This window comes from Nannospalax galili, unplaced genomic scaffold (genome assembly GCF_000622305.1).
Source record: "Nannospalax galili isolate Female #2095 unplaced genomic scaffold, S.galili_v1.0 scaffold312, whole genome shotgun sequence".
Lineage (NCBI taxonomy): Eukaryota > Metazoa > Chordata > Mammalia > Rodentia > Spalacidae > Nannospalax > Nannospalax galili.
In genome coordinates, this window is record NW_008335967.1 from 6,725,670 (window position 1) to 6,753,237 (window position 27,568).

Genomic DNA, 27,568 nt, shown 5'->3' on the forward strand with positions numbered 1-27,568 from the left:
AAAAATTTTTTTTTTTTTTTTTTTTTTAGCAAACAAATAGAGACTACTTCAGAGAGCCACACATGCTCAAAATGCAGAGAATAAGTGGGTTATTCAACCCCAGCTGGTACATCTAAAATGCAATTCCTACACCCAAGGCTCAAGGAACATTGCAGAAGAAGGGGTAGAAAGGTTATAAGAGCCAGAGGACCAGTAGCCTGCTGTGAGATAGTGTCCTCTAGACATGACAGGGATGCTGCACCCATGAAATCTTAACAGTATGGTTGTCTAAACAAGATTTGCACAGTGACAACACCAGTAGACATACCAATGTGGATAGCAGAAATCTCACAAGCTCCCACCCCCAGATGAAGAGCTACAGGTAATAAATGGCTGCTTAGAGAGGGAGAATCAGTTTTCTCCAGGGATGAGTTCTCTGATAGGTTATTCAATCCCAAATGGTCAGCCCTAAACACATGTAAATAAGACCAAAACAAAATGGACTCAGTATATATACATAATAGTAGTAAAAGAAGAGGAGGTCATGAATTTGAGAGGGAGAGGGGGCATGAGAGGAGCTGGAGGGGGAGAGGGAAGGGTGGAAATTATGTAAATATAGTACTTGTATATGAAATTCTCAAAAAATTTTAACTTAAAAATATGATCCAGGTGTGGTGGTGCACACCTTTGATTCCAGCACTCAGAATGCAGAGGCAGGCAGATCACTGAAAGTTCAAGGTAAGACTGGTCTACATAGAGAGTTCCCAGCCAGGGATACATAGTGAGACCCTGTCTTAAGAAAACTAACTAAAATAAATATTTTAAAAATCTAATTTACAAAAACCTTGGGACCTAATAATATGAAATATAAAAGAATCATCACCACACTGCTTGGCCTCCATCTCAGAGTGCTTGCTTCAGTCCTGTTTTGCACCTGTTTTGAGCTTGAAGTTGTTTCAGCACAGATGTATGTGTCTTTTACCTTTAAGTGGTGTAAGCCAGGTTGTACAGGGATTATTTGCACCTGAACAGCGGTTATATTGGATTTGAGATTTAAAAGATTTCTTATTGCCATTGCTTGCCCAGAACAAATGAATAGGCCCATGGTTGCCCTTCTGTTTTTGAGACAGGATCTTCTGTAGCCAAGGCCAGCTTCCTGGGTAGCTGAGAATGACCTTGAACTTAATTTGGTTTGCTTGTTTTTTGTTTGGGGGAATCGTGTGTGTGTGTGTGTGTGTGTGTGTGTGTGTGTGTGTGTGTATTGAAGTAGAATTTCATGTAGCCCAGACTTGCCTCAAACTTGTAAGCTCGTTGTGTAGTCAATGATGATCTTGAATTTATGATCTGCTTACCTCTACTTCATAAGTGTTGGGATTATAAGTGTGTGCCACAGGCGCAATTTATGTGGTTCTGGGGATTGAACCCAGGGCTTCATAAATGCTAGGCAGGAACTTTGCCAACTAAGCTATGTATGTCCCTCTCTACTGCCCACTAGTCACCAACTACCTTGAATGGGACTCCAGGAAAAATTGAAGAGATTCTATTGGAGAAAACTTTTCTGACAGAAATTCCCAGGCATGCTGAGATGGGGGGGGGGGGGCGTCCTAAGACCAGAGGATTTTTCTGATAGAAACAGAAATAAAATAGAAATGAGAAAGCTAGAAACCACACACCTTTCCTCTTGCAGTCCAGCGTTTGTATGGGAAACACATAATTATGGCACAGAGTCGAGTCTGCCTCCGGCCTGATGATTGGGGGTCTTCCTGAAACTTGAGGTTTGGGGTCCAGTTGCTCTTTTTCCTCTTCATTACATAACTCTTCAGCTTTTAGCTGCAGTAGCTTTTTATTTTTCAGTCCTTGTGGGCTTTCGCACTTGGCATAGTTCCCCAAATTTCGGTTCCTTGGAATCTGCAACATTGAAATGAGTGTTTCTATCTCACAAGTACAGTGCCAGGGGTTGTCATAAAGACGCAGGTAGCTCAGCAGAGGTGTATAAATGAACACCTCCTCCGTCAAGACTTTGATCTGGTTGTGCTGTAGTAAGAGGGTGGTAAGTTTATTTAAACCGAAGAACGCCTCGCTCTCAACTTTGGAGATCTCGTTCTGCTGCAGATCCAGGCTTTTCAGCTTTTTAAACTTGGAAAACATGCTGTTCTTCAGTACACGGATTTTGTTTCTCGCTAACAGCATGTGCAGCAAATCTTGAGGCCAGTCGGGTAACACATAAACTAATTTTCTTTCTTGACAGTCTAAGTATTTCTCATAGAGATATGTGTACACATCACAGGGGAGGCCTGGTGCATAGCGTTTGACCGGGTTGGAGCCTCTCCGGGCAGTTGCCCGGCTGGGGTTGGGATTTGTTCTGCTTCTCAAAGCACCCGGGCCGGCCTTGCGCAGCTCAGCAGCTCTGCAAAAGCAGAGCAGTATCACAAGGATCACCGTGCGCATCCTGACATCCAGCTGGCCCGAAGACAGGTGGAACAAGGACATACGCCTTTGAAATCCAAGTTTGGATGTTCTTAACTAATGCAGTTCAGGAAGAGTGTGTGGAGTTCCTACATGGAAGAGGAAAAAAATTAAATAAATAAAAGGAAAAACATAAAGACAAAGCATTAAAGGTTAAAGACCATCCCAGTGTATGACAGAAACAATAGCTTTGTTTTGTTTAAGCAAAAGGCTTCCAGTTTAAACAGGTTGGCAGAAAAGTTGTGTAGAGACTTCCCTTCTGATTCGCCTGGTTTAGTTTACAAATGTTTGGGTCCCGATTTTGAATGAGGGCTCTCTTACCTGACATTATATCTTCAGCATCTGTAAAACAGGACCTAGGCTGTTGCCTTGTCCCTGGGCAAGTGAAAGAGGCTCAGGCATGTTTGGGGCTTCCCAGTGCCTGGCCCAGGGCAACTTCTCAGATATTAAGACTCGGTATAATGAAAAAGGAAACTTGGAGGTCCTCATCACATATGTTTAAGAAACGAAAGGGGACTCAGTGGTTAAGAGCGCTGGCTGTTTTTGAAGAAGACTTGGGTTCAAATCCCAGCACCTACATGGTGGCTAACAACTGTCCATAACTCTAGTTCCAGGGGATCTGACATCCTCTTTTGTCCTCTGTGGGCATTGCATGACATGGGTGCACCTACACACATGCAGGCATACCACTCATACACATAAAATAAAAATAAATTAAAAAAAAATTTTTAGGAGGGGCTGGAAAGATGCCTCAGCGGTTAAGAGCATTGGCTGTTTTTGCAGAGGAAGGGGTTTGGTTCCCAGCACCCACTGGCAGCTAACAACTGTCCCTAACTGCAGTTCCAGGGAATTTGACATCCTCTTCTGGCCTCCACAGGAACCTGCCACTTATACATAAAATAAAAATAAATTTTAAAGAAGGAAGAAATTAAAGGAATTCTCTTGACACCCTTAAACGCACAATCAAGTGTAGGGCTTGGGCCATCCTGAGCTTATTATTATTTTTCTTTCTTTTACTATTTCCAAGTCATTTTTCATGTTGAATTTGGAACCCAGAAATGCTCAGCATGAATGACACTGTTCCTGCCTGTAGGTCTAGGCTCAAGTGTCACCATCACAGTGATGGCTTCCCTGGCCCCCTGGCCAGGCACTTCCAACCTGCCTTTCTTGTTTCGTTTATTTATTTTTTCTGCAGTGTTTATCAGCATTTGTCAAAGCAGAAATTTGACTTTATGTACTTTCTGCTTGGTCCCTTAACTAGAAAAAAAACTTCCTGAGGATAAGGATTTTTATTCATTCTACTTGCTACTGTATTTCCTTGACAAATATTTTTTGAGTGTATGACTTACTCTCTAACTATTCTATTCCAAAGAAGGTTTATCTGACAAACAGATGTTATTTTGTAAATCTATTTTTTTCATAAAGTACTACTGGTCAATTAATGTTTTTTTTTGAGACAGGGCTCAGGAAACTCAGCCTTGAACTCATTTTGCAGCTAAGGATGATCTTGAATTTCTGATCCTCCTTCTACTTGCAGAATGTTGGGGTTGTTTACAAGCATGTACTACCAAACCTACTTTTTGTGATGCTAGGGACTGAACCCATAGCCTTGTGCATGCTAGGCAAGCATTCTACCAGTTGGGCTCTATCTCCAACCTAGATATGGATGTTTTTAAGAACTTTTTATTTTTTTTAATTTTGAAAATATTTCTGGTTTGGATCTATCACTTAGCACAGAGCCACTCCTGGCAAAGGAAGAAATATACCAACTGGACTTACAACTAATAACATGTCTGCTATTAGTACTGGGCTATGTGGTTATGAGTGGCAGATGTGCCTTCTATTCATTATGTCAGGACCACCCTTGCCTGTAGTTTTCCAGCGTCATTGGGTCTCATCCACTATAATGCCCCCTTCTTTGCTTCAAGCTGGCCCCCTGTTCACTGTGTGTTCTCCCCAAACTGCTCTCAGGGTTCTGTTGGTGTAATACTGTGCTGTCTAGCTGTTTGTGTACATGTTTCTCCTCTTCATGAGACCATAAGCCATGCAAAGTCCAGTGGTTCTACAGCTACTCAGGCAGGTAGACTTTCCCAACCTCTACATCTCTCTCTGAAATTCATTGTAACTAACATGTAAATCTAACCTAAAAAGTCATAACTAATAGTTTGTTTCAATTATTATGTATGTTAAACTATTTGAGGGGAGTCTGCTATTATTTCTGATACCCTTTAAATGCCTTCAAAAATACTGTAGAGGCGCTGGAGAGATGGCTCAGTGGTTAAGAGCATTGACTGCTCTCGCAGAGGACCTGGCTTCGAGTCCCAGCACCCACGTGGCGTCTATGAACCGTCCTTAACTCCAGTTCCAGGAGACTCCAAAGCTCTCTTCTGACCTCTGCAGCATTGCACAACATGGATGCACTCACATACATGCAAGCAATATACTCATACACATAAAATAAAATAATAAAAATATTTTTAAAAAGATACGTCCCCCCAAAATACTGTAGAATGTGGGACCAGTTGAGAGATGGATGGGTGAGTAGATCTGTGATAAAGTCAATACAATGAAATACAGATGATAAGCTAGGTGGTGGGAACATAAGGACTCACTGTGTTGTCCTCTTCTCAGTGTTTGTACTTGTGTGAAAATTTTGCATATTGCATTTATTATATAAAATAAACTGTTTGTAAAAAAGCAAACAATGGAGCTGGGGAGATGGCTCAGTTACCAAAGTTCTTTTTTAAATATTTTACTATTTTTATTTTATGTATATGCATATATTGCCTGCATGTATGTAAGTGCATCCATGTTGTACAATGCCCTCAGAGGACAGAAGAGGCCACTGGATTCCCTGGAGCTGAAATTATGGACAGTTGTTAGCTGCCATGTGGATGCTTGGATTCAAACCTGGGTCTTCTTAAGAATGAGTGTACTTAACTACTGAGCCATCTCTCCAGCCCTAGTCACTAAAGTTCTTGCCACACAAACACAAGGATCTGAGTTTGATCCTGAGCATCCACATAAAAGCTGATGATAGTGGTGTATGTCTGTCATCTCAGAGCTGGAGATGCAGAGGCAGGAGGATCCCTGGGGCTCCCTGACCAGCCAAACTTGCTCAATCTGTGAGCTCCAGGCTCAGTAAGAAATTGCCCCCCCCGAATAAGATGATGAGTGATTGAAGAAGACACTCAGTGTCAGTCTCTTGACCCCACAAGCATGTGCACACACACATGTGTATCTACACACACATGCACATACAAACGTGAGCACACATGTGCACACACACATAAACACATACAAGAATTTAAAATGTATGTACCAAAAACAAATTTGTTTTTTGCAAGTGATTTCAAGTTAAAAGCTCTAGAGGTATAGTATTTTCTTAAAACCAAAATAGCTGTTTTTCTCTTTATGCCTTCTTCTTATAATCCTCAAGAAATAATAAACATGTGTGCATGTATTTTAGTTTTGAAGCCAAAAGAAGTCATTTCCTTGGGAAGAGAAATCCATAGACTTAGAACACGTTACTTTCCAAGGTTTCTATTTACTTTCTAATGAATATGTTGCACTGAATATAGGATGGAAAAACTTGAAATGTCTGCAGTATGTTTAGTGATGTCTGACTTGTTTGATTTAGGCCACTGTAAAAACTTGCAAGAGTTGAATGTCTCTGACTGCGCATCTCTCACAGTGAGTATAAACAACCTGTTCTGCTGTTGTTTACATAGGTCCAGACTCCTCACACTTTAGTCCCAGTGTGCAGAATGTATTGCCTTTGCTCACATTTGGGGTTGGATATGGAAAAAACAAATGATATTAAGCATTGGCAAGAATGTTTGCCTCATCTGTACAATGCTATTATTAATCTTGCAGACATGTGTCCAGTGTTGGAGCCTTTGGCAAATGGAAACTCTTTAATGATTACACAAATACGAATTGTTTTTGTTGCATGTATATGTGTATGAGATGGAAAATACTGGGCCCCGACAAGGATGAGGGACTCATTTTAGTGGTTTCATGGCTATTAGCAACTGTATCAAAGAAGATGGAAGTGAACATATATCCCTAAATCCTTCCTTCCTGGCCCCTGGCCCTTCTTTCCTCTGTCCTGAATCTGTCTTCCATTCTGTGACATAATACTTTTTCTGCAGACAGGTCTGACTAGTTTATTCCCAGCTGCTATCACCCATATACTACTGGTTAACATCAAAGCACCTGAACATTACTACATCCTGGAGACCCTGTGTAGTCTTCTGCTTCCCTTTCCAGCCCCATCTCATTCCACTCCTGTGGACACAATGAATTTCCATGGCCATGGACCAAGCTGCTACTTTGGTCTCTCATTTGCTCACACCGAACTATTTACTTACATTGCCTTTTCCTCTTGCCCTCAAACACTGATTTGCCTCTGGTAAGCCTTATCATCCACATCACTGTCTCTAAGCCACCATTGGCCCCTAGGCCTGGCTTCATAATGCTTCTCTACTTTCTACAGGTGTAGTCCCTAACTGTAGTGTTTCTTCATCCTAAGATACCCAAAGGGCAGGAGATGTGTCTTCTTTTTGTGATAGTAAGACTTGCATACATAGTAGGCATTTGCTGGGCCCAGTGGTACAAGTACTTTAATGTTACTCAGAAGGCAAAGGCATGTGGGTCATGAGTTCAAGAACTGCCTGGGCTCCAGAGTGAATTTAAGGTCAGTCTGAGTAATTTAGTGAGATTCTGTCTCAAAATCAAAAGAAAGAAAAAGCTCGGTGGCAGAGAGGACCTGGGTTCCATCCTTAGTTTCGGAAAAAGAAAAGGACTCAATAATATGTAATGAATGCATGCCATTGTATGTTGATACCCAGTGGACAGTGGACAACAGAACATGAGATTCCATCGTGTGCTGACATGTATATGTGTCATAATTAACATGGTAAGAGTGAATAAGATCGGGTTGGAGAGTTGGCTCAGCAGTTAAGAGCACTGACTGGTTTTGCAGAGGACCCAGGTTCAATTCCCAGCACCCACATGGCAGCTAACAACTGTCCTAACTCCAGTTCCATGGGATCTGACACCCTCTTCTGACCTCCATGGGCAATGCAGGACATGGATGCACTTACACACATGTGGGCAATACACTCATACACATAAAATTAAAAAAGAGCGAATAACTAGAACACTCTCGTTATACATCAACTGCAGGCCGAGGCCAAAGCCCTCAGCACAGGTGAAAAGACAAACATCCTAAATTGGCTCCTCTGAGCTCCTTTCTGGCATCTTCATACAGCAGCACACTTCATATTGATAGTTGCTCTTTCAAATTTATATATTATACCATTTTAATACTGAGTCACTTGAAGTTCCCCACACTGCTGTTTCACTGCCCCTGAACCCGTTTTTCTTTCTGCTGGATAATGACCCTTCCACTCCCAATCCTGCCTGGCTAACACTTTTTCTTTTTTTTCTTTTAAAATTTTTTATTGAATTTTTGTGTATTTCATACAGAAAATCTTTTTTTTTCAGTGCAACCAAAGTTTCCAGTGTATTTAACTCTGTGCTGTGTTTCAGGAGACCCACATTGTATAAGTGGCAAAGCATTTATTACCTGGTTTATTGTGGTGTTACAGAGAGGAGAGTGCTAAATAATCAATCAGTTAATGGTCTGTATGGCGGTTTGAGCACATCACATGCATTGTGCTTGTGCTGGTAGAAGGATGAGCTGATAACTCCAGTGTATGTTGCATGTTTATTCAGAGCCTGATGTCCTCGACAGGAGCTGACAAGGACCTGATGACAAATGCAGCTTCGGCATCGGCAGTTTCAAACTTGCAAAAATATTCTAGTGACAACTTTGAGAGACTCTGGGTACAAATGTTCCAAGAAAGAGCTGCAGCTACCTGTTATGTTATTTCATCTTATTCTTCCTTAAACCAGCTTTAGGTTTGAGAATTTTAAAAAACAACAAAGCAAAACAAGTTCCCTGGTTTTGGCTTTACATTTGTGTATTAAGCTCTATTACTGCTGCTGCCGCAGCTGCATTACTATTGTCATTAGCTGTTCCTAGTTCTGTGCAAGAGCTGCTTCACAGTGTGCCTCTTCCATCCCATAGGCTTGCTCATTGTGAAGTGAAAGGATATGGGAATGGAGATATTTTCCAAAATAGAAAAAATGAGAAAGCCTAAGCAAGTGATGAAGGTCTGTTTAGGTTTGTTATATATAAAGGATGAGACAAAAATAATATACATATAATCTTGAAATTTCCTATGGCCATAGTCAACTACTTTAAGGAACAAAATATATATCTAGTCAATATTTTTCTGAGAATATCTGTTTTTTCACTCAAGCCTCATCTACATAGCACATGATAATTAAAAGTACCAGACTGGTGGAACTAACCTTATTGTATGTTTAATAGCCATACTTTAAAGCCTATACTAATCTGGTCAGAGGGACTTAAAGGACAGTTTTTGCCCTTTGCCCTCCAAGGTTGACCAAGTGCCAGGGGACTATGGAACATCTCTCCTGTAACTGTAGTGAGTCACCTGTTCTCTTGTTCAAGGAGGACATGGAGAGCCCACAAGATGGACTTGAACCAGTGTCTAGTCTACAAAGAGGAGGGTCAACTTAGAGGAAACATCTCATTCATGCTTCCAAGTGAAGCCAGACATGGTTGAGCAGGACCTTTGACTTATCTTCACATACAGAAAATCTTAATCATATCCCCTTTCCCAATGGTCCCCTCCCATACCCCCCCACTGGAATTCTACATTCTGTCCTTTATGTTAAGGCCTATCATGTCAAGTTAGTGTCCCCAGACGTCCCTCAGTCTGGATAACACTTTTTCATTATTAAAAATTTTTTTGTGTGTTATTTAAAATTTTTTTTATGTGTGTGCATGTACTGCCTGCCTGTAGGCACAATGCCCCCAGAGGACAGAAGTGACTGCTGGATCCCCTGGAACTGGAGTTAACAGACAGTTTTTAGCTGCCATGTAGGTGCTGGGATTCGAATCAGGTCTTCTGCAAGAACAGTCAGTGTTCTTAACTGCTGTGCCATCTCTCCAGCCCCACTTTTTCATTCTTTAAAATACTCTTAACTCCATTGGGTCTTCACATTCACTTTTAAAAACTGAACTTTTAAAAGCAGGATTGTACAAATAGAAAGAAATTTACATGGATATTGATATTAAATGCTCTCCAAGTAAACAATTTGATAGTTTTTGGTATATGTATAGAATTATACAGCCAGCTTTCAAACATTTCTTTCATCCTTACAAGAACTCCCATCCACTGGACCATCTCCCAGTGTCCTAGCTCCTTGCAATTCCATTTATTTTTGACAGGACTAACTTATCCCTTTCCTAAGTTAGGTTTGTAATCTCAGAATCTCTAAGCCTTTATACTTTCTGCTTTATATTTACATTTACATTGTATCTCCTTTTTTAGAATTAACTCTTTGAAAATCCTCTTTTAATTTTTAAATGAAACTTAACCTTCCCTTTTTCACAACAAGATATTTTTCCAAGATGCGAGGCGTTATGTGAGTACACATGAAAATACTAAACCCTCGGAGTGCTTTAACTCTTTACTCCAAAACAGAAATGAAGCCTTTACATTAGTTGTCTGGTTCTCTCCCACCTGGTCATAGAGCACTGCTCTCCACCAGCCTGGCTAACTCTCTTGTCAGTGGGTCATGCTCCAACATAAACAAGCGGCTTCTTTATGTTCAGAAGTGTCCCCAAGGGACAGACAGACATGCTAAAGACTACATCAGAAAAAGCAATGTTCTACTTTCCCTCTGGTTTGGGCTCTTTCTCCCTGAACAAAGTGAATATGGGCTTCTTCACCAGGAGAGATTTTAATCTTTGCTGTCCTTTGCTCCAGATGTCTGCCTAAGGTTTTAATGGGGTGGATGGATGTGAAATGGATTCATTCTTTCTGTCGATTTTTTAGCTCCTACTATGTTAAAGCTATCCCATTAGATGTTAGAAGGAACTTTAAAGTGAATTAATTTTCAGTTCTTGTCCTTGGGGAACTTCAGTTCTGTGTATGAATACAAGATTACATTCTTTGAATTTGGCCCTCTAATAGGAAAGGCAACACCAAGTCATCTGCACTGAATTTGTGAACATCAAAGTCTTGTCCAAGTTTGGAATCTATAAAGGGCTAGTAATTTTATTCAGTTCCCTTTTACTATTGTTTTCCTCTTTGAGGCATAGGCTGCAAGACATGCTTACATTTAAGGATTTGGGCAACATTTATTCAAAGAGTTTGGTTATATCTAATCTTTTCCTGTGAAATAAATCACACTCTGAGGAATCTGAGTAGTAGGTGTTAATGGACAAATCCATAAGCCATTCAGCAATGTGTACACTCAAACAGTTTTTGCATCTATGTGTTCAAATATTTAGAAACTGAACCTTGAGCTCTCTTGAGCACTGAAAATGGGAGTGGTCTGAACTTGCCCATCCAAGCTCCTCCAGACAGGCAAAGAAAGACAGAGAAGGGATTGCCTTTTGAGCACGAGAGAGTCAGATTCTTTCATGGCACACAGAGCACACACCATCCTTTTGGCTCCATCACTTCTGCAGCCTCTCTAAGGGCAGCTAAGGTAGCTTTCTCCCTTCTCCTTGCCCAATGATACTGGCATTCTTGTTATTAGCAAATACACAATCACTGTGATACCTGACTAGCACACCCAGCATTTCTAAAGACAAATTTTGTATCTGTTAAAATATGGTGCTACGTGTGATGATCATTCTCTTCAATTGTTGAGAGAAAATCATACTATAATTTTTTGTTTGTCCATGTATGTTCAAATCCTACCTTTGGTGATAGAATGTCTAGAAAAATTACTAACAGTCTGAATGCAGTGTAGACACACAACACTGGCCGGGAGAACCTTTCCTGTAGCAGAGCCACTGGGTCCTGTTTAAGATATGATTTTCTGACCAGTCAGTCATTGATCTTACCTGATGGTGACATATACACTCATCCCCCCCCCCCCCCCCCCGCCACAGGGTTTTGTTGCTTTAAATAGCCATGAGTCCTGGAAATCATGAGGGATGGAATGTTTGACAAATCCCGATCCTGCTGAAAATGAACTTGTGCCATTCTTAGTGGTGTTCTGATCATGTGGAATTCTTCAAACCACACTTCCCAGTCTGGTGATGATTCATCTCCTCCAGACTGATACCTGTAGTGGACTAGTGTACTATTGTTTTCAATGCAGACATGGACTGGTACATGCATGAACCGCACGTATTTAAAACTGGCTGACCTGCTGGTGGAATTCCAGGGAGATTCACTGACCATTATTAAACAAATGAAAAACTGCTGTTGCTCTACTTCGCTTCTCTTCTTCCCTCTTCTCCTTCTTCTTTTTTTAAATATGTTATTTTATTATTTTTATTTTATGTGTATGAGTGTATTGCCTGCATGTAGGTAAGTGCACTCGTGTCACACAATGCCCACGGAAGACAGAAGAGGCCATCGGATCCCCGGAACTGGAGTTATAGATAGCTGTTAGCTGCCATGTGGGTGCTGGGATTTGAACCCGGGTCTTCTGCAAGAACAACCAGTGTTCTTAACTACTGAACCATCTCTCCAGCCCCTCTTTTCTCTTCTTCTAAAGACAAGTCTCACTCTAACCCAAGCTGGCCTGGAACTCATTACTTAGCCGAGTTGGCACTGAACTCAAGGTGATCCTTCTGCCTCAGACTCCCCAGTGCTGGGATTACAGGCATGCATCACCATGCCTGACAGTTACTGTATTTTTTAAAACACTTTTTGCATGCAAAACAGCTTATACTCAAAGCTTGACATTTGTCTGGTCTTTAGCAATTTCAGAGTAGGGACATTTCTTGAAATCACTGCTTTTCAGTCTCATGTTGGTCCCACCCTTCACTTACCTCAGCTCCAGCCCATGGGAGAAGGTCGCTTAAAACTTTAATTCTCTCTAACTCTAGTCCCAATACTGGATCTCATGCCCACACTACAGCTTGTGTGTTAATCTATATTTTATTTCTCAAAGATAGATGGCTAAGACCATCTCAAACTTACCATGAATTTGGTAGAAATTGTTTAGTTCTTTTAAATACATTCATTATCAGAACCACAGAAACTTAGTAACATACCACAAATATACACCTGGGTTAAATACTCATGTCTAACATGGACTTGCTTAATGAAGTTCAGATACTGAGTGTTCACCATTTCCATCTTTTAGAACAGTTTTAGTAGGTTTTAAAATGGGCCAGTTTCTGACCACCTTCCTGTATCTGGGAGTTGAGAATGTTTCACGCTGTGCTATCTGTGCTCAAACTTCCTGTCACACGTGGAACTTGCAAAGGTTCACTTTTTAAGGAAGTGTTACTGTGATGGAATTGGATTTTATTTTAAAGGAAGGAGGAGAAGAGGGAATAATGAAGCTTCAAATAAAGCTGCTAGTTTCTCATTTTTATTTGAACTATTATCAAAGAATATGAGGAGACCAAGTTGTGTGTGAATTTTTTTCTGGGACAGGCAGCAAGCTAGAGAATGGAGAACTTGAGAAGCCTGTTAGGATTTGGTAAGATTCCTTTTTCTCTTTTTAATGTAGGATGAATCTATGAGGCACATTTCCGAGGGCTGTCCTGAGGTTCTGTATCTCAATCTATCCAACACAACTATCACCAACAGGACTATGCGACTCCTGCCCAGGTAAGGCATGCAGTTTTTTGTTGGTTGGTTTGAGGGGGTGGGGGAGGTCTCATTGTGTACCCCGGGCTGGCTTTGCAATCATGACTTCTGCTTCCTGGATGCTGCTACTTATGCTCTTTGCATCACATTGAAAATAACTGTTCTCCTCTAGGTTCTGGTTTGTTCTAGTAGTCCTTAAAGATAATTCCCCCATCACTAGTACCCAACCATGACCCACAACTATTCTGAGGAGCAGACTGCTGCTTTTCAATCACTGAACTCTGCTTTCCAGCCCCAAGCTGGTATCTGCACTCTCTGTGCTTGATAGGTACAATTGATCACTGGCCTTCTATCTTGGCCAGTGTATTGTCACTCTTGTAACAATGCACTCAGTAGCTCGAGATGGACCTTGCCTGTCCTGTTCTGCTCCCCTTTTTTGGGCATTTGAGCCTGGCAGTGAACTTACAGTATGGTGTCAGAGATCTTTCTGTAATAGAACTCCAGCATCCTACCTTCTCAACCTGTGAATACTGTCCAGATTTGGGGTATCCTGTGCCCCATTGAGATAGATGCTACCACCTCCAGAGAATCTGGAACTATTGGCTTCAGAATGGCTATAGACTTTGACATCCTTGAAGTGTGGGGGCTGCTTCTCCTTAGCCAGCATTTCTCTGGAGAAGGGACAGAAAATACAAAGCTGGCCGATTCTGAAACTTTACCAAATTTATCTTATTCAGTTATTCTGTTTTCACCAGGGAAAGACTAATCAGTCACAGTACCTGATCATATTGGGAGACCTTCAATTTTGACTGTGCAAAAACATTTCTCATACTATTGTGAAAGACTGAACTTTTTTGAGAATATAACTTTTTGAGATTCATTGAAAAATAACAGTGAGACATTTGGAAAAACTTAAGCAGAAGAAATTCTGGGTGGTATTTTTCTCTATGTTCTGACTCTAACCAGTTTCCATAAATGAGAAAACCTCAAAGAAGTGGCACTGTGTTTCCTGTTTAGGCCATTAACTAAGCTGCCATCCTTTCTTTACTCAAATCTGCAAAGCCTTCTTTTTAGAATTTCTTTGGATACCTTTAAAGTTATTTACCCTTTTCTTCACTGTATTTTTTTTAACTCAGACATATAATCCATTTATAATTTATTTAGTGATGAATGAAACAGAAATGAAAACTGAAGGTCAACAAACAATGACCCATGTGACCCAAGGCCTGTTTGTGTGTGGCCCAATATCCAGGAAGGTTTTACACTCTCCCTGTTATATAGAAAATTTTTAATTAAAAAATTTAAATCCAGCATTATTTATTGACTATAGTTCTGATTCTTTCATACATGCATATATAGTTCTTAGGTGATAAATATTTTAAATGGGTTCCTTCCTAATATTTCTCTGCATATAACTTTATCTGCATCTTTGAGGTTTTCATAGCCATTGTGTGCTGCCCAGATCTTCCATCAGTGATCTATCCCTGGTAGCTTGGATGAGGCTGATGGGGAGTATTCTACATCTTGGAAAATAACAAGCATAATAAATAAATACTTGACTTATAAAAGTTTGGTGGTTGTTTAGACTTAAGGAATTGTTGAAAAAGGAAATTTATAAAGCAGAGTAAATTAAGAAGTACATCATATCTGTAGCTACCACATCCTAATAAGACAAAACTTGAGGAAATATTTCTTCAACTCTTTAAAATTGTTTGATTCAGTAAAGAAAGGACTCATGTTTTTATAGGTTGAGATCAGTCTGGGTATATGCCTTGGTTTGCCTAAGTCTTCAATGCAAATGGATGCAACATTTGAATAAAATGAGTGTGCTGTAACTCATGTAAACCCTAATCCTGCCTCAATTGCAACCATCAGTTTGCTGGCTATATCTGTAAAAGTCAGGCAAAAACAAAAACAAAAACAAAAATCAGTGGAAGTATTGTGTGGGAATTAATTGGCTATATAGAACTGACTATAAAGAATATTATATAATTTATTAGTATTTATAAATTATATGATATATAATCTTTTATCTGTAAGATAGCAAGATATAGAATTTTATAGTAAACATATATTTACACACATTTTGGAGAACTAGTTAAATATTTATCTCTATACTGATAAGTAAACATAAAGAACTGATGGAGCTGGAGAGATGGCTCAGTGGTTAAGAGCACTGGCTGCTCTTGTAGAGGACTCGGGTTCAATTCCCAAGCATCCACATGGTGGCTAAACTAGTTCCAGGGGAATCCAACATCCTCTTCTGACCTTCACAGACATTGCATGATGTGGGTGCACTTACATACATGCAGACAGTGCATTCATACACATAAAATAAAAATAATAAATAAAATAAAAAGAAGTGATTTATATTTTTCCAGTGTTTATTCACTTGGTCAGAAATATGGTATCTTTTTCACATTTTTCAAAATTTTTAAATCTCTCGATAAAATTTTTAGTCAGCTAGTTTTTGTGAGCATTATTTCTAGAAATCTTTCTCATTGTCGTTGTGATTGTTAGTCTTTCTGATAGTATGTTTTAACTTTATATTCTAAATGGTCCTTTTTAAGTTTGAATATGAGATGCAGTTATCTTTTTAAACTTTTGTTTGAATGACTTAATTGATTTATTTCCTTTTAAAATGACACATTTAGGTCTATGTGGTTATTTCTAAATAAGAATTTGGGGAAAGCTTATAAGACTTGTTAAATATTATTTCCATTTTCTAGACAAGGAGTCTATATTTGATTCCCTTTATGACCCAGTAATTATTTAGAGAAGAATTTTTTGTTTAATGTGGTTGACATTTCTTTGATTAAACTTCTGTCTTTAATTATGTACTATAGGCAAGAAATATGGGCTAAATTACTTCAGCTATTTTAGAATTCAGACTTCTTGAAGGACTAGTTTGTAATTAATTTCAGCATATCATCCCTGAATGTTTAAAACAAAGAGAGTTTAAGAAAACAAAATTCTGCGTATAGATGTATGCTCATAGATATAACTTCTCGATGTGTCCTAATATAATATTGGCATATTAGTCACTAATTATAATCAAACTTCTAATTTTGGGGGTTGAGTCTAATTTTGGGTCTCCCTGTCCAGACGACCACCCGCAGACTTGCAGGCCTCCTGCCTCAGCCTCATCAGTGCTGTGATTACAAGCATACACTAGCAGACTGACCTTGAACTTTTAAAATCCTTATGAATACATTCACCTTTGCTCTCTTCTGCTTGCGCTGTTTGTGGAGAACTTGTTGTGCTCCTGAATCTTTAGCCTTTATGTTACTGGGTTTTAGTTTTCTCTTTTATGTACAGCATGCAGCTAGCTTCTGTTTTTAAAAATGTTCGCCCTTCATGCCTATTGAAGAGGACAGTTCAAAAGCTTAATTTTTCTTCTTCCTTTTTCTTTTTGAGTTTTTTGAGACAGAGTCTTAAGTAGTCCGGGTTGGTCTCAAACTCATTATGAAGTCAAGGTTAGCCTTAACCTCCTGACAGTCTTGCCTCCACCACTTCTGCCACAGCCAGATTAAAGATTAATATTTCCTTTAAAAATTTAGTGACTCTTAATTTTATTGCCTTGTTTTATGTTTTTGTGTTTACATTATTACACTGTACTCAGGGTCTCTGGTTTTTGCCATAGGAGCTATGTTGCTTACTTTTATACTATGATGACATCTGAAGCTATATGTACATTCTGTTGTATATTGTAACCATTGGTTATTTGTACGCTTTTAAAAATATGCTTTAAGATACATATCCTAATTATCAAAGTTAAGATGAAAAAGTAATTTTGGACTCTCTGCATTCAACAAGGGGTCTGGTGCATTCACTTTTCCCTTGAAGTTGGCATCTTTGTACTTCTACTCCCTGTGTGAAAAAAACTATTTATTGTGATTTTAGATATTGTTTAGTTTTCCTTTTAATATTGATATTAATATTTACACGTAATGTTGTAGTCATACTTATGATGATGTAATAACTAGTTTAGGTCATTCATTGAATGTCTTTTCCCCACAATTGCATTGATTTCTTTTCTTTCCTTTCTCTTTCTCCTTCCTTTCCTTCATGTTTTTTGTTTTTGTTTTTTCCTGAGACAAGGTTTCCCTGTAGCCCCCCCCCCCCAACCCTTCCACTGATCTGGAACTCAGTATATAGACCAGGCTAGCCTTGATCTCAGATATCTGCCTGCCTCTGCCTCCAAGGTGCTGGGATTAAAGGTGTGGACCACCTCACCTGGTATCTTTTTTTTTTTTCTTTTTGAGGCTGGATCTCACTATGTAGCCCAGACCAGCCTCATGATCCTCCTGCCTCAGCCTCAGCCTCCTGAGTGCAGGCCTGAAGTACCATGCCTGAGCTCTTACTCTCTTTTAATTTAGAAAAAATTAGGAGAGACTTATTTACTTTAGTTTTATGTCTATGAGTGTCTTGCCTGAATGTATGTTAAGTGCACCTGTGCATGCAATACCCGCAGAAGCCAGAAGAGGGAGGTTGAATCCCTGGGACTGGAGTTACAGATGGTTGTTAGCTGCTATGGGTGCTGGGAACTAAACCTGGGTCCTCTACAAAAGCAAATAATGCTCTTAGCCACTGAACCATCTCTCCAGCATCAATCTTACAATCTTTGTTAGTTCTTTTAATTCTTGAATCATCCTATGCTGTCTAGAGATATAATCTTAGAACTTCTTTTTCAGGAGAGATGCACGACCGTTACATTTTTCAGCCAGTGATCTCTGAATATGATTATTATATTAGGAGATGAACAGCTTCTCTTGGTGTGTCGCCCTCCAGTCAAGCCTTGTTATGGCTTTACAACTCTTCTTGTGCTGCTTCAAGGGGAGCATGAGTTTTTGCTCTTTCCTGGTAGCCTAAGATAACTACTAAGATATTTGCAAAACTTTCTTTTTCTCTAAGAAATTAAAAATATTTCTCAAGCTTAATCGTGTTCTTCTAATTATTTTTTCCTGGAACATAGTAAACCTTTTGAACACTGAAACTTGAACTTTCCCTCAAGGAAAACGTTTCAGGAATGTTTCCTGAGGAAAACGCTCAGGAAGACATTTCTCTTTTGAATGCTTCTAGCCATTTACTCAGGGTTTGTCTTGACCAATCCCTTCTTATTTCTAGATCAGATTTTATCATGGTCCTTCAAAGCTTCCATCAGTTCTCTCATCATTTTTTCTGCATATGTGTCTCCACTAGCTAGCCTTCTCTGCCTTGGTACTTCCTGAAGGTGCTCCAAAGACAGCAGCGCTTTGATAAATGCTGAGCATTGGCTAAGGTAATGGAGAGAAGAAAGTCCTGATTTGTAGGATTTCCTGATTTCTGTGGAAAAAGTAACCCCCACTATAGCCAGTTATAAGTTGTTATACGTTATTAACATGGTGTCATTTAATATGGACTTGGGTGAAGATGTTAAAAATTTAGCTCATAAGCTGGTGCACACCAGCTCCGGGAACATGACTGTGGGAGACCTGTGAGCATACCCAAGATGCTCGGCAGTTCCTTAATGTCTTGTAGTCCTGTGATCTAGAATCTCATTCAGAACTTTTATTTAAATATTCCATACTAAGATATAATTATGTATATGTGTATATATGTATATGACTATGAGTTATGTCTACTTTTGTGAATTTATTGCGATTTCGTGGTGAAATAGTTTAAGAATAATTACATATAATAGCATGTAGAGTATATAATAGTATATATGTATATGTGTATTTATATATACACAGAGAAAGAGAATATTATAAAATGCAAAATCCATACATGAAAATCTGAATTTGCAAAATAGATGATTTAAAAGTAGTTTATAGCACATTATAAATTGTAGTTTTGTTTTGTTTTGTTTTGAAACAGGCTCTCACTCCATAGCCCAGACTGGCTTTGAACTTACTATATAGCTTGGGCTGGCTTAAAATTGTGGCAATCTTTTTGCCTTAGCCTTCCAAATACAGGGATTACAGATGTGAGCCACCATGGTTGATTTCTTTTACTCTTTTCTTTTAGAAATGGATCAGCGGTTAAGAACAGTGACTGTTCTTGCAGAAGACCCGGGTTCAAATCCCAGCACTCACATGGCAGCTAACAACTCTGTAATTCCAGTTCCAGGGGATCCAACCTCTTCTGTCCTCTGTGGGCATTGCATGACATGGGTGCACTTACATACATGCAGGCAATACACTCATACACCATAAAATAAAAATAATAAATAAAATATTAATTTTTTTAAACATTCTTACCAGACCTACTTTAAGACCCTTTTTACCCTTAGGAAATTTAACATATTAGTATGGATATGTGATTAAATTTGGGGGACATTTATTTTAGAACTGAAGGCATAGTTTAGTAGGCAAGATAGGAAAGTTGAATTCCAAATAAAAATTTGTTATGGCTTTAATTTTTAGTTCTTTCTATTCAGTGAAACTTTAGAATAAGTGCTACTTCATACTGATGGTTTTTATTTATTTTTATTTTATTTACTATTTTACTTTTTTGTGTATAAGTATATTGCCTGCATGTATGTAAGTGCATCCATGTTGTGCAATGCTCACAGAGATCGGAAGGTGTCGTATTCCCCTGGAACTGGAGTTATGGGTGGTTGTTGGCTGTCATGTGGGAATCTAACCTTGGTCCTCTGCAAGAGCAGCCAGTTCTCTTAACCACTGAGCTATCTCTCCAGCCCCTACTGATACTTTTTATCATGTGAAAAAGTGCACTAACTGATGTATGATAAAAATACATTTCATGATTGTCTATTTTTCTTTTTTTTCTTGTTGTTTTTTTGTTTGGGTTTTTTGTTTGTTTGTTTGTTTGTTTGTTTTCTTTTTTTGGTCTTTTTGAGACAGGGTCTCAGTGTAGCCCCAGCTGGCCTGGATTCACTATGGAGACCAGGCTGGCCTTGAACTCACAGAGATCTGCCTGCCTCTGACTCCCAAGTGCTGGGATTAAAGGTGTGCGCCACCACGCGATTGTCTATTTTTCTGTGTTTTCCATTGTTTCAAATATGCTTGGGTATGCAAAACTATTCTTTAAACTCAGAATAACCAGAGAAATGGTGGTTCTTGCTGATGTCATTCCTCTTCATTGCCTTGTGTACTTCTTTCCAAAGAAATCAGGTGCCAGGAAAAAAAAATTCTTTGCCCTTCTTGGTAACAATGATTTTCCAGTTTTTTGTTTGAATATTTTTCCTCACTTCTTTGGGAACTTGGTTAATTTTCTAAAGTTAAAAATGAGGACTCTCCACAGCTCGTTCTCATTATTATTTATTTGTGGGTTTTTTGTTTGTTTGCAGTGGGGGACACAAGCCACCATGTGCCTGTGGAGGTCAGAAGACAACTTGCAAGAATCAATTCTTTCCTTCCACCATGTAGGTTTTAGGGATAGAACTCAGGTTGTTAAGCTTTACAAGCAGCAAACTCCTTTACCTGCTGAGTCACCTTGCAGGCCCATCCTGTATGCCAGGAACTTTTTGCTTCTTAATATTTCCGGAGTTTGACCCTTTGCAGTTATTTCTGTTACCACAACATTGGTGTCACACTCAGGTCCTTATTTGCATAGCATCTTGCCGGTTCTGTCTCTGGTCTTTCTTCCCTTCAAACTGCTGTGCTTCATGCCACAAGAAAAGTCACCCTGCAATAGCTGTATCATGTCTTGGCTTTTCCTTGCTGTCCCTAACATTAAATGTACCTAACCAGGTTGCCCAAGAGAAGCCCTGACCTCTGGTCTTCTGACTGCTTCCCTTCTTTGCAGTTGAGAAACCTTTCTTTTCTCCACCAAATACTTTCATCCCTTTAAGTCATGCTATCTTCCAGAAGACCAGTGCCTTCCTGCCTTCTAGCAGCAATACTTATCCAGTTATTTACCATGTAAGAATTAACTACAATCTACAAGACTTTCTGGGTGTGCAATCAACAGTAAGACTATTAGGATTATTTTCTTTTGAGATGGGCCTCTTGTTATGGTTGCTTGGACTGTTTTTGAACTCTTTTTTTTTTCAGTCTTTACATAAGTTTATTAGTACACTGTTAATTTCTCTATAGAAAATATCAGATACATAGAAAAGTAGATGAAACAGTTTAATGGACCCCCCTCCCCATACCCATATCTCAGCTTCCACAATTATCAAATCACAGTCAATCTTGTTATGTCGAGAACAATTCCCAATAATGACTGTGTTCATACAAACACTGGTTTTGAACTCTTAGGCTCAAGTGATTCTCCTGCCTCAGCCTCCCAAGTAGGTGGGGCTACAGGGTTGATCTTTGCTCTTTAATGCATCTTTATGTGTTGTAGTGGAGTGGTATGTAATTATTTTTCATGTAGATTAATTGACCCTTTAGCTGGCTTGGGAATTTCTTGTTTACAGGGATTATCATGTTACATAGTCTTACCAATGTCCATCAAAGAGGAGCAGACAGAGTAAGCTGTTGTCTGAGTGGACAGCCTCAAGTTCACCCTGAGGCCACATCACTCCATTTTGATTTTCTGCAGCATTCTACTTCTTGAAACTTCCTCTTGAAATTAAAGAGCCCAAACACTCAAGGAATCCACCTGAATTTTTTTTGTTGTTGTTCTAGACTGGGCTTTGTTTTGGTGGTTTTAATAGAAAATTTTCAATTAAATACATGATATTACACTCTTTCTAGTGGCAACTCCCCTGGGTGTTAAAGGTCTAACATAAAATACTTCAGTCCTTCATTGGAAACAAAATCAAAAGAAAGAACAAAAATAATAATTTCTGTAGTTTCTTTTAGAATGGTAAATTTCAGTGAGGTGTGGTGGTATACACCTTTAATCCCACAGAACTCAGGAGGCAGAGGCAGACAGATGTCTGTGAGTTCGAGGCCAGCCTGGTCTACACAGTGAGTTTCAGGCCAGTTGGGGCTGCAAAGAGATTCTGTCTCAAAAAAGACAAAAAAACAAAAAAAGAATAGTTTATTTTTTCTAATTTATTTTTATTTTATGGACATGAAGTCATGCCTGCATGTATGTTAGTGCATCCATGTCGTGTGGTGCCCATGGAGGACAGAAGAGGACGTCAGATTCCCTGGAACTGGAATTACAGATGATTGTTAGCTGCCATGTGGGTGCTGGGAGTTGAACTTTGGTCTGTTGCAAGAACAGCCAATGTAATACCACTGAGCCATTCTTAGCCCTAAGAATAGTTACTTTCTTAAAGATTATAGTATTTTCAGGAAATAAATTATAAAGAGAAAACCCATATCTCAGTAAAAAGTTGTCACATAATTAGGAAAAGATAAAAACACCACAAATATTTTGCCTCACAGCAGAAATGGAATTATCATGGGGTCTCTGTGCTGGGAAAATGCTGAACCAGATCTTAGTCATGTAGGAGAAACATTTCTTTGCCAAAATTTTATTAATATCAGTATTGCATAAATTTGCAGTTGTGGTTTCACTATTAAACAATACTTCCCCCACTCTAGCAGCTTTCTATCTGAAGTCCTGTAAATCCCTAAAAGGGCTGCAAGGCTGTTAACATTTTCATTGTTTGCTTTTCTATTCAGTGGGACCCTGGGTCCCACTTTGAGGGGAACTGTCTAGAGCCCTTTAACCTAGGAGCAATTTAGTCTAATGAGCAATCTCTTTTTTCAAAGCTCTTAACCTGGTGCCAGTGGATCCCTGCAAGGTGCTTGAGATAAATTCAGGGGTCTGTGCATTTTGGCACAGTGAAAACTCTCTCTGTTTTCACTAAGCTCTAATACAGGGGAATATAAGAGATGGCTCAGTGGGTGAAAGCACCTGCCTCCGAGTCTGACAGCCTTAGTTCAATCTACTACCTGGGATACACATGGTAGAAGAAGAGAACTGACTACCTCAAGCTTTCCTCTGACCTCACTTGTGTGCAGTAGAATGCTCATGTCATCCGGCCCCCACACACAAATACTAAATGTAAATTTTAAAAAATGATTTTAAAATATTGTGCTACGATACAAGAATAGTTAATTAAGTCCCTCACTCAATTGTCATTTTTGATATTTGTTAATTGACCATATGAATTTAAAGAAGTGGAACGATATACTTGGACAAGGTCTTGTCCTCATGTGACATCCTCCAGACTCAGATTAGCACCTGTTCCATTCAATGAAAGAAGATAGTAGAAACTCCATAAATATAATTATTTTGTTGGCCTGGGATGATAACTCAATTGGTAAAGTGCTTGCTTTGTCTGAGTTCGACCTCTACCCCAGGCCCTTTATTTGAAAAAAAAGCCAGGTATAGTAGCCCTTGAGTTTGTAAACCCAGAGCTGGGAAACTGGCTTCCTGGCCAGTTGGCTTAGCACGCTTGGCAATGAGAGACCCTGTCTCAAAAAACAAAGTGAACAGAATCTTAGGAATGATAGGCCTACACACACACACACACACACACACACACACACACACAAGCACACACACATATACCTACCTGCACGTGCCAATGCTCATCTGCACATACATGCGCATATCTGATACACATATACGCAAATAATAAATGAAGAGTAACATGTTGTTATTGGAGGTAGTAGTAGTAGTAATAATGCATACATTCTTTTTAAAATTAATTTTTATGATTTATTTATTTTTATTTTATGTGTGTTTTCCCTGCATGTATGCAACTGCACCCGTTTTGTGCAATACCTGCAGAAACCAGAAGAGGGCATTGGATCCCTTGGACCTGGAATTACAGATAGTTGTTAGCTGCCATGTGAATGCTGAGAACTGAACCTGGGCCTTCTGCAGGAGCAGCAAGTGCTTGTAACTGCTGAGCCACCTCTCCAGCCCCACAATGCATACATTCTTAAAGTCTACTGTGTCTCCATTGATTTTAATTGTCAAAACCATCCTGATGATAATACTATTATACCTGAGTTCTTATTTAATTTTCATTCTTTTTAAAGGAAGAGCAGATGGGATTACATCTACATGAAAGATGAGAAAACTGAGGGCCAAGAAGACCAGAAGCCTCACATTTTATTAAACTTAAAAAAAAGATATTCTATTTTTACTTAGCAACTGGATAAGTTAGGGATGTTGCAGTAACTGTCAAGGCTAGGATTCGAATTCAGTTTGGTCAGAGTCCAAACTCTTGTGTATTTTCCATGGTATTGTGCTCCCTACCTTGCAATTCCCATTTCTGTGTTAGAGAGTTGAGGTGGTTAGAACTGACATGCCCCACCTCTATCCCAAAACAATTGGTGAATCATAGGGGCATCCCCAAGGGAGAGGAATAAATAGCATTTGCAGAGCTTTGGCACACTCTTAGTTGGCTAGGGGGCGGGAGGAGGGATGTGTTTGGGGATGTTAGGATGCTCTCTCCTTCCAAACCCTACACCGCCCCCCCCACGTCACTGTGGTCCAAAGGCTTCCCTTGTTCTTGTGTGGAATATCATGCACAGAGCCATTCCCAGAGGGGAATGTGTGCTCTGACTCAGTAACTTGCTGTGAAATAGAACCATTAAATGTAGAAATAGATCTCAAGTTGTAGGATTAAATCTGACTAGTGGGCAATGCCTGCATATCTTATTTTCCGTTTATGTGAAGATCAACGCTGCTATTTATTTGCAAGCTTTTAAGAGGCAGAAGGCAGAGAGGCATTTTCTCCCTACGTCTCATTCTTCCAGCCTTCTCATTGCTGCTAAACTGCTAAAATTCCAAACGGAGAGCATGCTGTTAATCCCACTGCAAGGGCAGGCGACAGTGGGAGTCTTTGCACTTTTAAAGAATGCCATGTTTAAGAGGGCTAGAAAACACATCCACAGAATGTCCTCAGAATGCCAGCCCTTGCGTGGTACAGACTCATCCTGACCACCCTCCTTTTTTCTGGAAGCTCTCATTTTGGTCATTGTGGCAATGGCATATTTCATGTTTAAATTCCAGTGAGACTGATAGCCTCCAATGTAATTTCTATTCTTCTCATGTGTTGTCCATTTATTGACACACTGTTCTTAACCCTTGTTTAAGTCATGTACATCAGTCTCTTCTTATTTTTACTTATCATGGTGAAACCATTACTTACAACACCAGGCACATTTAAATCTGTTTTTCAAACCCTTTTCTTATCAGATCCATTTTAAGAGCCTGCCACATTCAGTGTGCAAATTTGTCTTCTTCCTATCTCAGATCCTCGACACTACAAAGTTAGTTTCCACTTAAATGTTTACAAAAGGTTTATCTTTCTCAACATTTTGCCAATTAGTTTTATGTTTCAGAGATAAGAACTAAAAAACAATAAAATAAATTCTAACTTTGGTTTCAGCAACAAACTGTCCAACAATATGCATGCAAGTCTCCTGCTCCCCCTGGCCAAAAAAAAAAAAAGTTTTATCCCCTCAAGTCTCTAAAAAAAAAAAAAAAAAAAAAAAAAAAAACTAGCCAAGTATTTTAAAATTTCTTTTCATTTGGACTGTAGTCATGCATTACCTGGTATACTGCTAGACTCTCCTTTAAATAACATGGAGAGTCAGCAGTTGTTAAGCGGTTGAACATCTGCAAGGAGACAGGAGTCATGTACAGTTTTCTCTTTGTCATAGTGGCTCAAGAAAGATGTCAGAACAGCCAAAGTGTAATGACTTTCCTTACTCTCTTCTCTCGCCTGCCCTGTCTCTTCAGGCACTTCCACAACTTACAGAATCTCAGTTTGGCTTACTGCCGAAAGTTCACGGACAAAGGTTTACAGTACCTGAACTTGGGAAACGGATGCCACAAGCTCATCTATCTGGACCTTTCCGGCTGCACCCAGGTTTGCCTCTCAAACTTCTCTGTCCGGCAACGGGCAAGGACGTCTTCCAGAGAGCCAGCTGCATCCAGCCCTCATGTTGTACTAATGCTGTGCACAGAGCACAGCACACTCTTCTGAGGTTTTAAATTACATGGCCACAGCTGCTTAAATTTTCCCCAGGATCGCCACTATAGGCGCCTGGCTTCCTTCCACAGGTCTGTCACATCAACAAACAGGCAATGCTCATTGGATGATGAAACAGACCACTTCTGTGGAGACATTCTGAGCACAGTTAGGAGGGCAGAGTCCAAATCTCCAAGTTGCTACTAAGATACAAACAAAGGGGTGCAGTGGGGTGGAGCGGGATTACATAGAATTCTTGAAAAGTCAGTTAGGTCCCTCAAGGGCTTTTCTGGGAGTAAAATGCTACAAGCAATAAATGTGAGAAAGGAAAGTCCTACAACAAGGATTGTAAATGTTTAAATTGCTTTCTGCTAGTGCTGAATATAAAGAAGATAGGAGGTCTGTGTGGGAAAACACCTTTGGAGGGAACAGGATTAGGACAGTAGGGCAGGAGGTCAGGTAAAGTTGCAGAGGACAGGGTGCAGTGTTCAGAAGCAATCACTACCTCACTGATCATTTATTCTGTTCTGGTTTTGATAGATTTAATCTATACTTCTTGTAACTATTTTCTTCCACCTCTCTGTATATTTTATAGATATTGATGTTTTAGTATTACTTTATAATAGCGCATATGAGAGCTAGCTGAAATCAGTTGTTTCACTACAACTAGCTGTACTTGTCACTTATTGAGTTGTTTTCATGTGTCAGATCAGACTTACTCCTCGTTCAATGAATGTATTGTGTATTTATTGTGCCCACTTATAAAGGAAGCGACCAAGGCTCCAAGCAGTTAAATCGCTCAGGTTTGCACAGTTATAAGCAGCTGGGGGTGGAGAACACAGGGGAGCAAATGGATAGAATTCTTACACAGCATTGCTATTCCCTAAACATGGTTTCCTAGTGTTCTAGGTCTTAGAAGGAAGGAGAGAAGACTGATCTGGGGTTGAAATGCGTGGAACTTAACACTTCTTTAAAACTGGCCTACTGATGTGAATCAACATCTTCAATGCCTTAAGATAGAGACAGTCTTGAAGTTTGCCTCAGCTTGTTTGAACTTCAGATGTCTTCCTGATTCTAGGCATCTAACATCTCTTTTCTTAGAGTACTTACTTTAGAAAATGTGGAATTGTACATTCTTTCTCTGCCTCATTTTAGATGTAAATCTTTTTTAAAAGCCTTGTGCTGGTTTTACAACCCAGGAATGTCTTTCTCCAGGACCTGGAAGCTATTCCTTTGACATTATCATCATCAAACAGGATAGTGTCATATCTTCCAGTTTCTGTGAGGGTTGAACCCTAATTTAGATGAGCACAATTAGCAAACACAGATGATCATCTCACAGAGAAAAATATTTCAAAATTCAGAGATAAGTTAATGTGCCTGACAAATTCCATTGGCCAACCTCCCCCAAGTATAAACCATCTAGTACTTTTCTACCAGCTGATTCCAGTGCTTATGAACTCTCCCGCAGTGTGCCTACCTTTTTCTTGTTCTTAGCTTCCATGGAAGTATTTTTTGTAATAACACATAATATCATATACACATGCATGTGCATGCACACACATCCTAGGAATAGATGTTTTCAGGCACAGTAGAGTCTAAATCACAAGTT

The 27,568-nt window shown here is 39.5% G+C and overlaps 2 protein-coding genes across 2 annotated transcripts in view; one reads left to right on the plus strand and one right to left on the minus strand.

Annotated features, from left to right (window-relative positions):
* The window catches only part of Lrrc17 (leucine rich repeat containing 17), a 41,389-nt gene extending 15,360 nt beyond the window's left edge, over window positions 1-26,029 (minus strand). The window contains exons 1-2 of the mRNA XM_008830773.3: window positions 25,795-26,029; window positions 1,653-2,534 (exon numbers count right to left, since the gene is read on the minus strand). Coding sequence (XP_008828995.2) covers window positions 1,653-2,469 — 817 coding nt within the window. The 5' untranslated portion in view covers window positions 2,470-2,534; window positions 25,795-26,029. The remainder of the gene's footprint in view (window positions 1-1,652; window positions 2,535-25,794) is intronic.
* Fbxl13 (F-box and leucine rich repeat protein 13) overlaps window positions 1-27,568 on the plus strand; it is a 255,421-nt gene that overhangs the window by 131,163 nt on the left and 96,690 nt on the right. Inside the window, exons 10-12 of the mRNA XM_008830791.1 lie at window positions 6,086-6,138; window positions 13,033-13,133; window positions 25,725-25,854. Of these exons, the coding sequence (XP_008829013.1) occupies window positions 6,086-6,138; window positions 13,033-13,133; window positions 25,725-25,854 (284 nt within the window). The remainder of the gene's footprint in view (window positions 1-6,085; window positions 6,139-13,032; window positions 13,134-25,724; window positions 25,855-27,568) is intronic.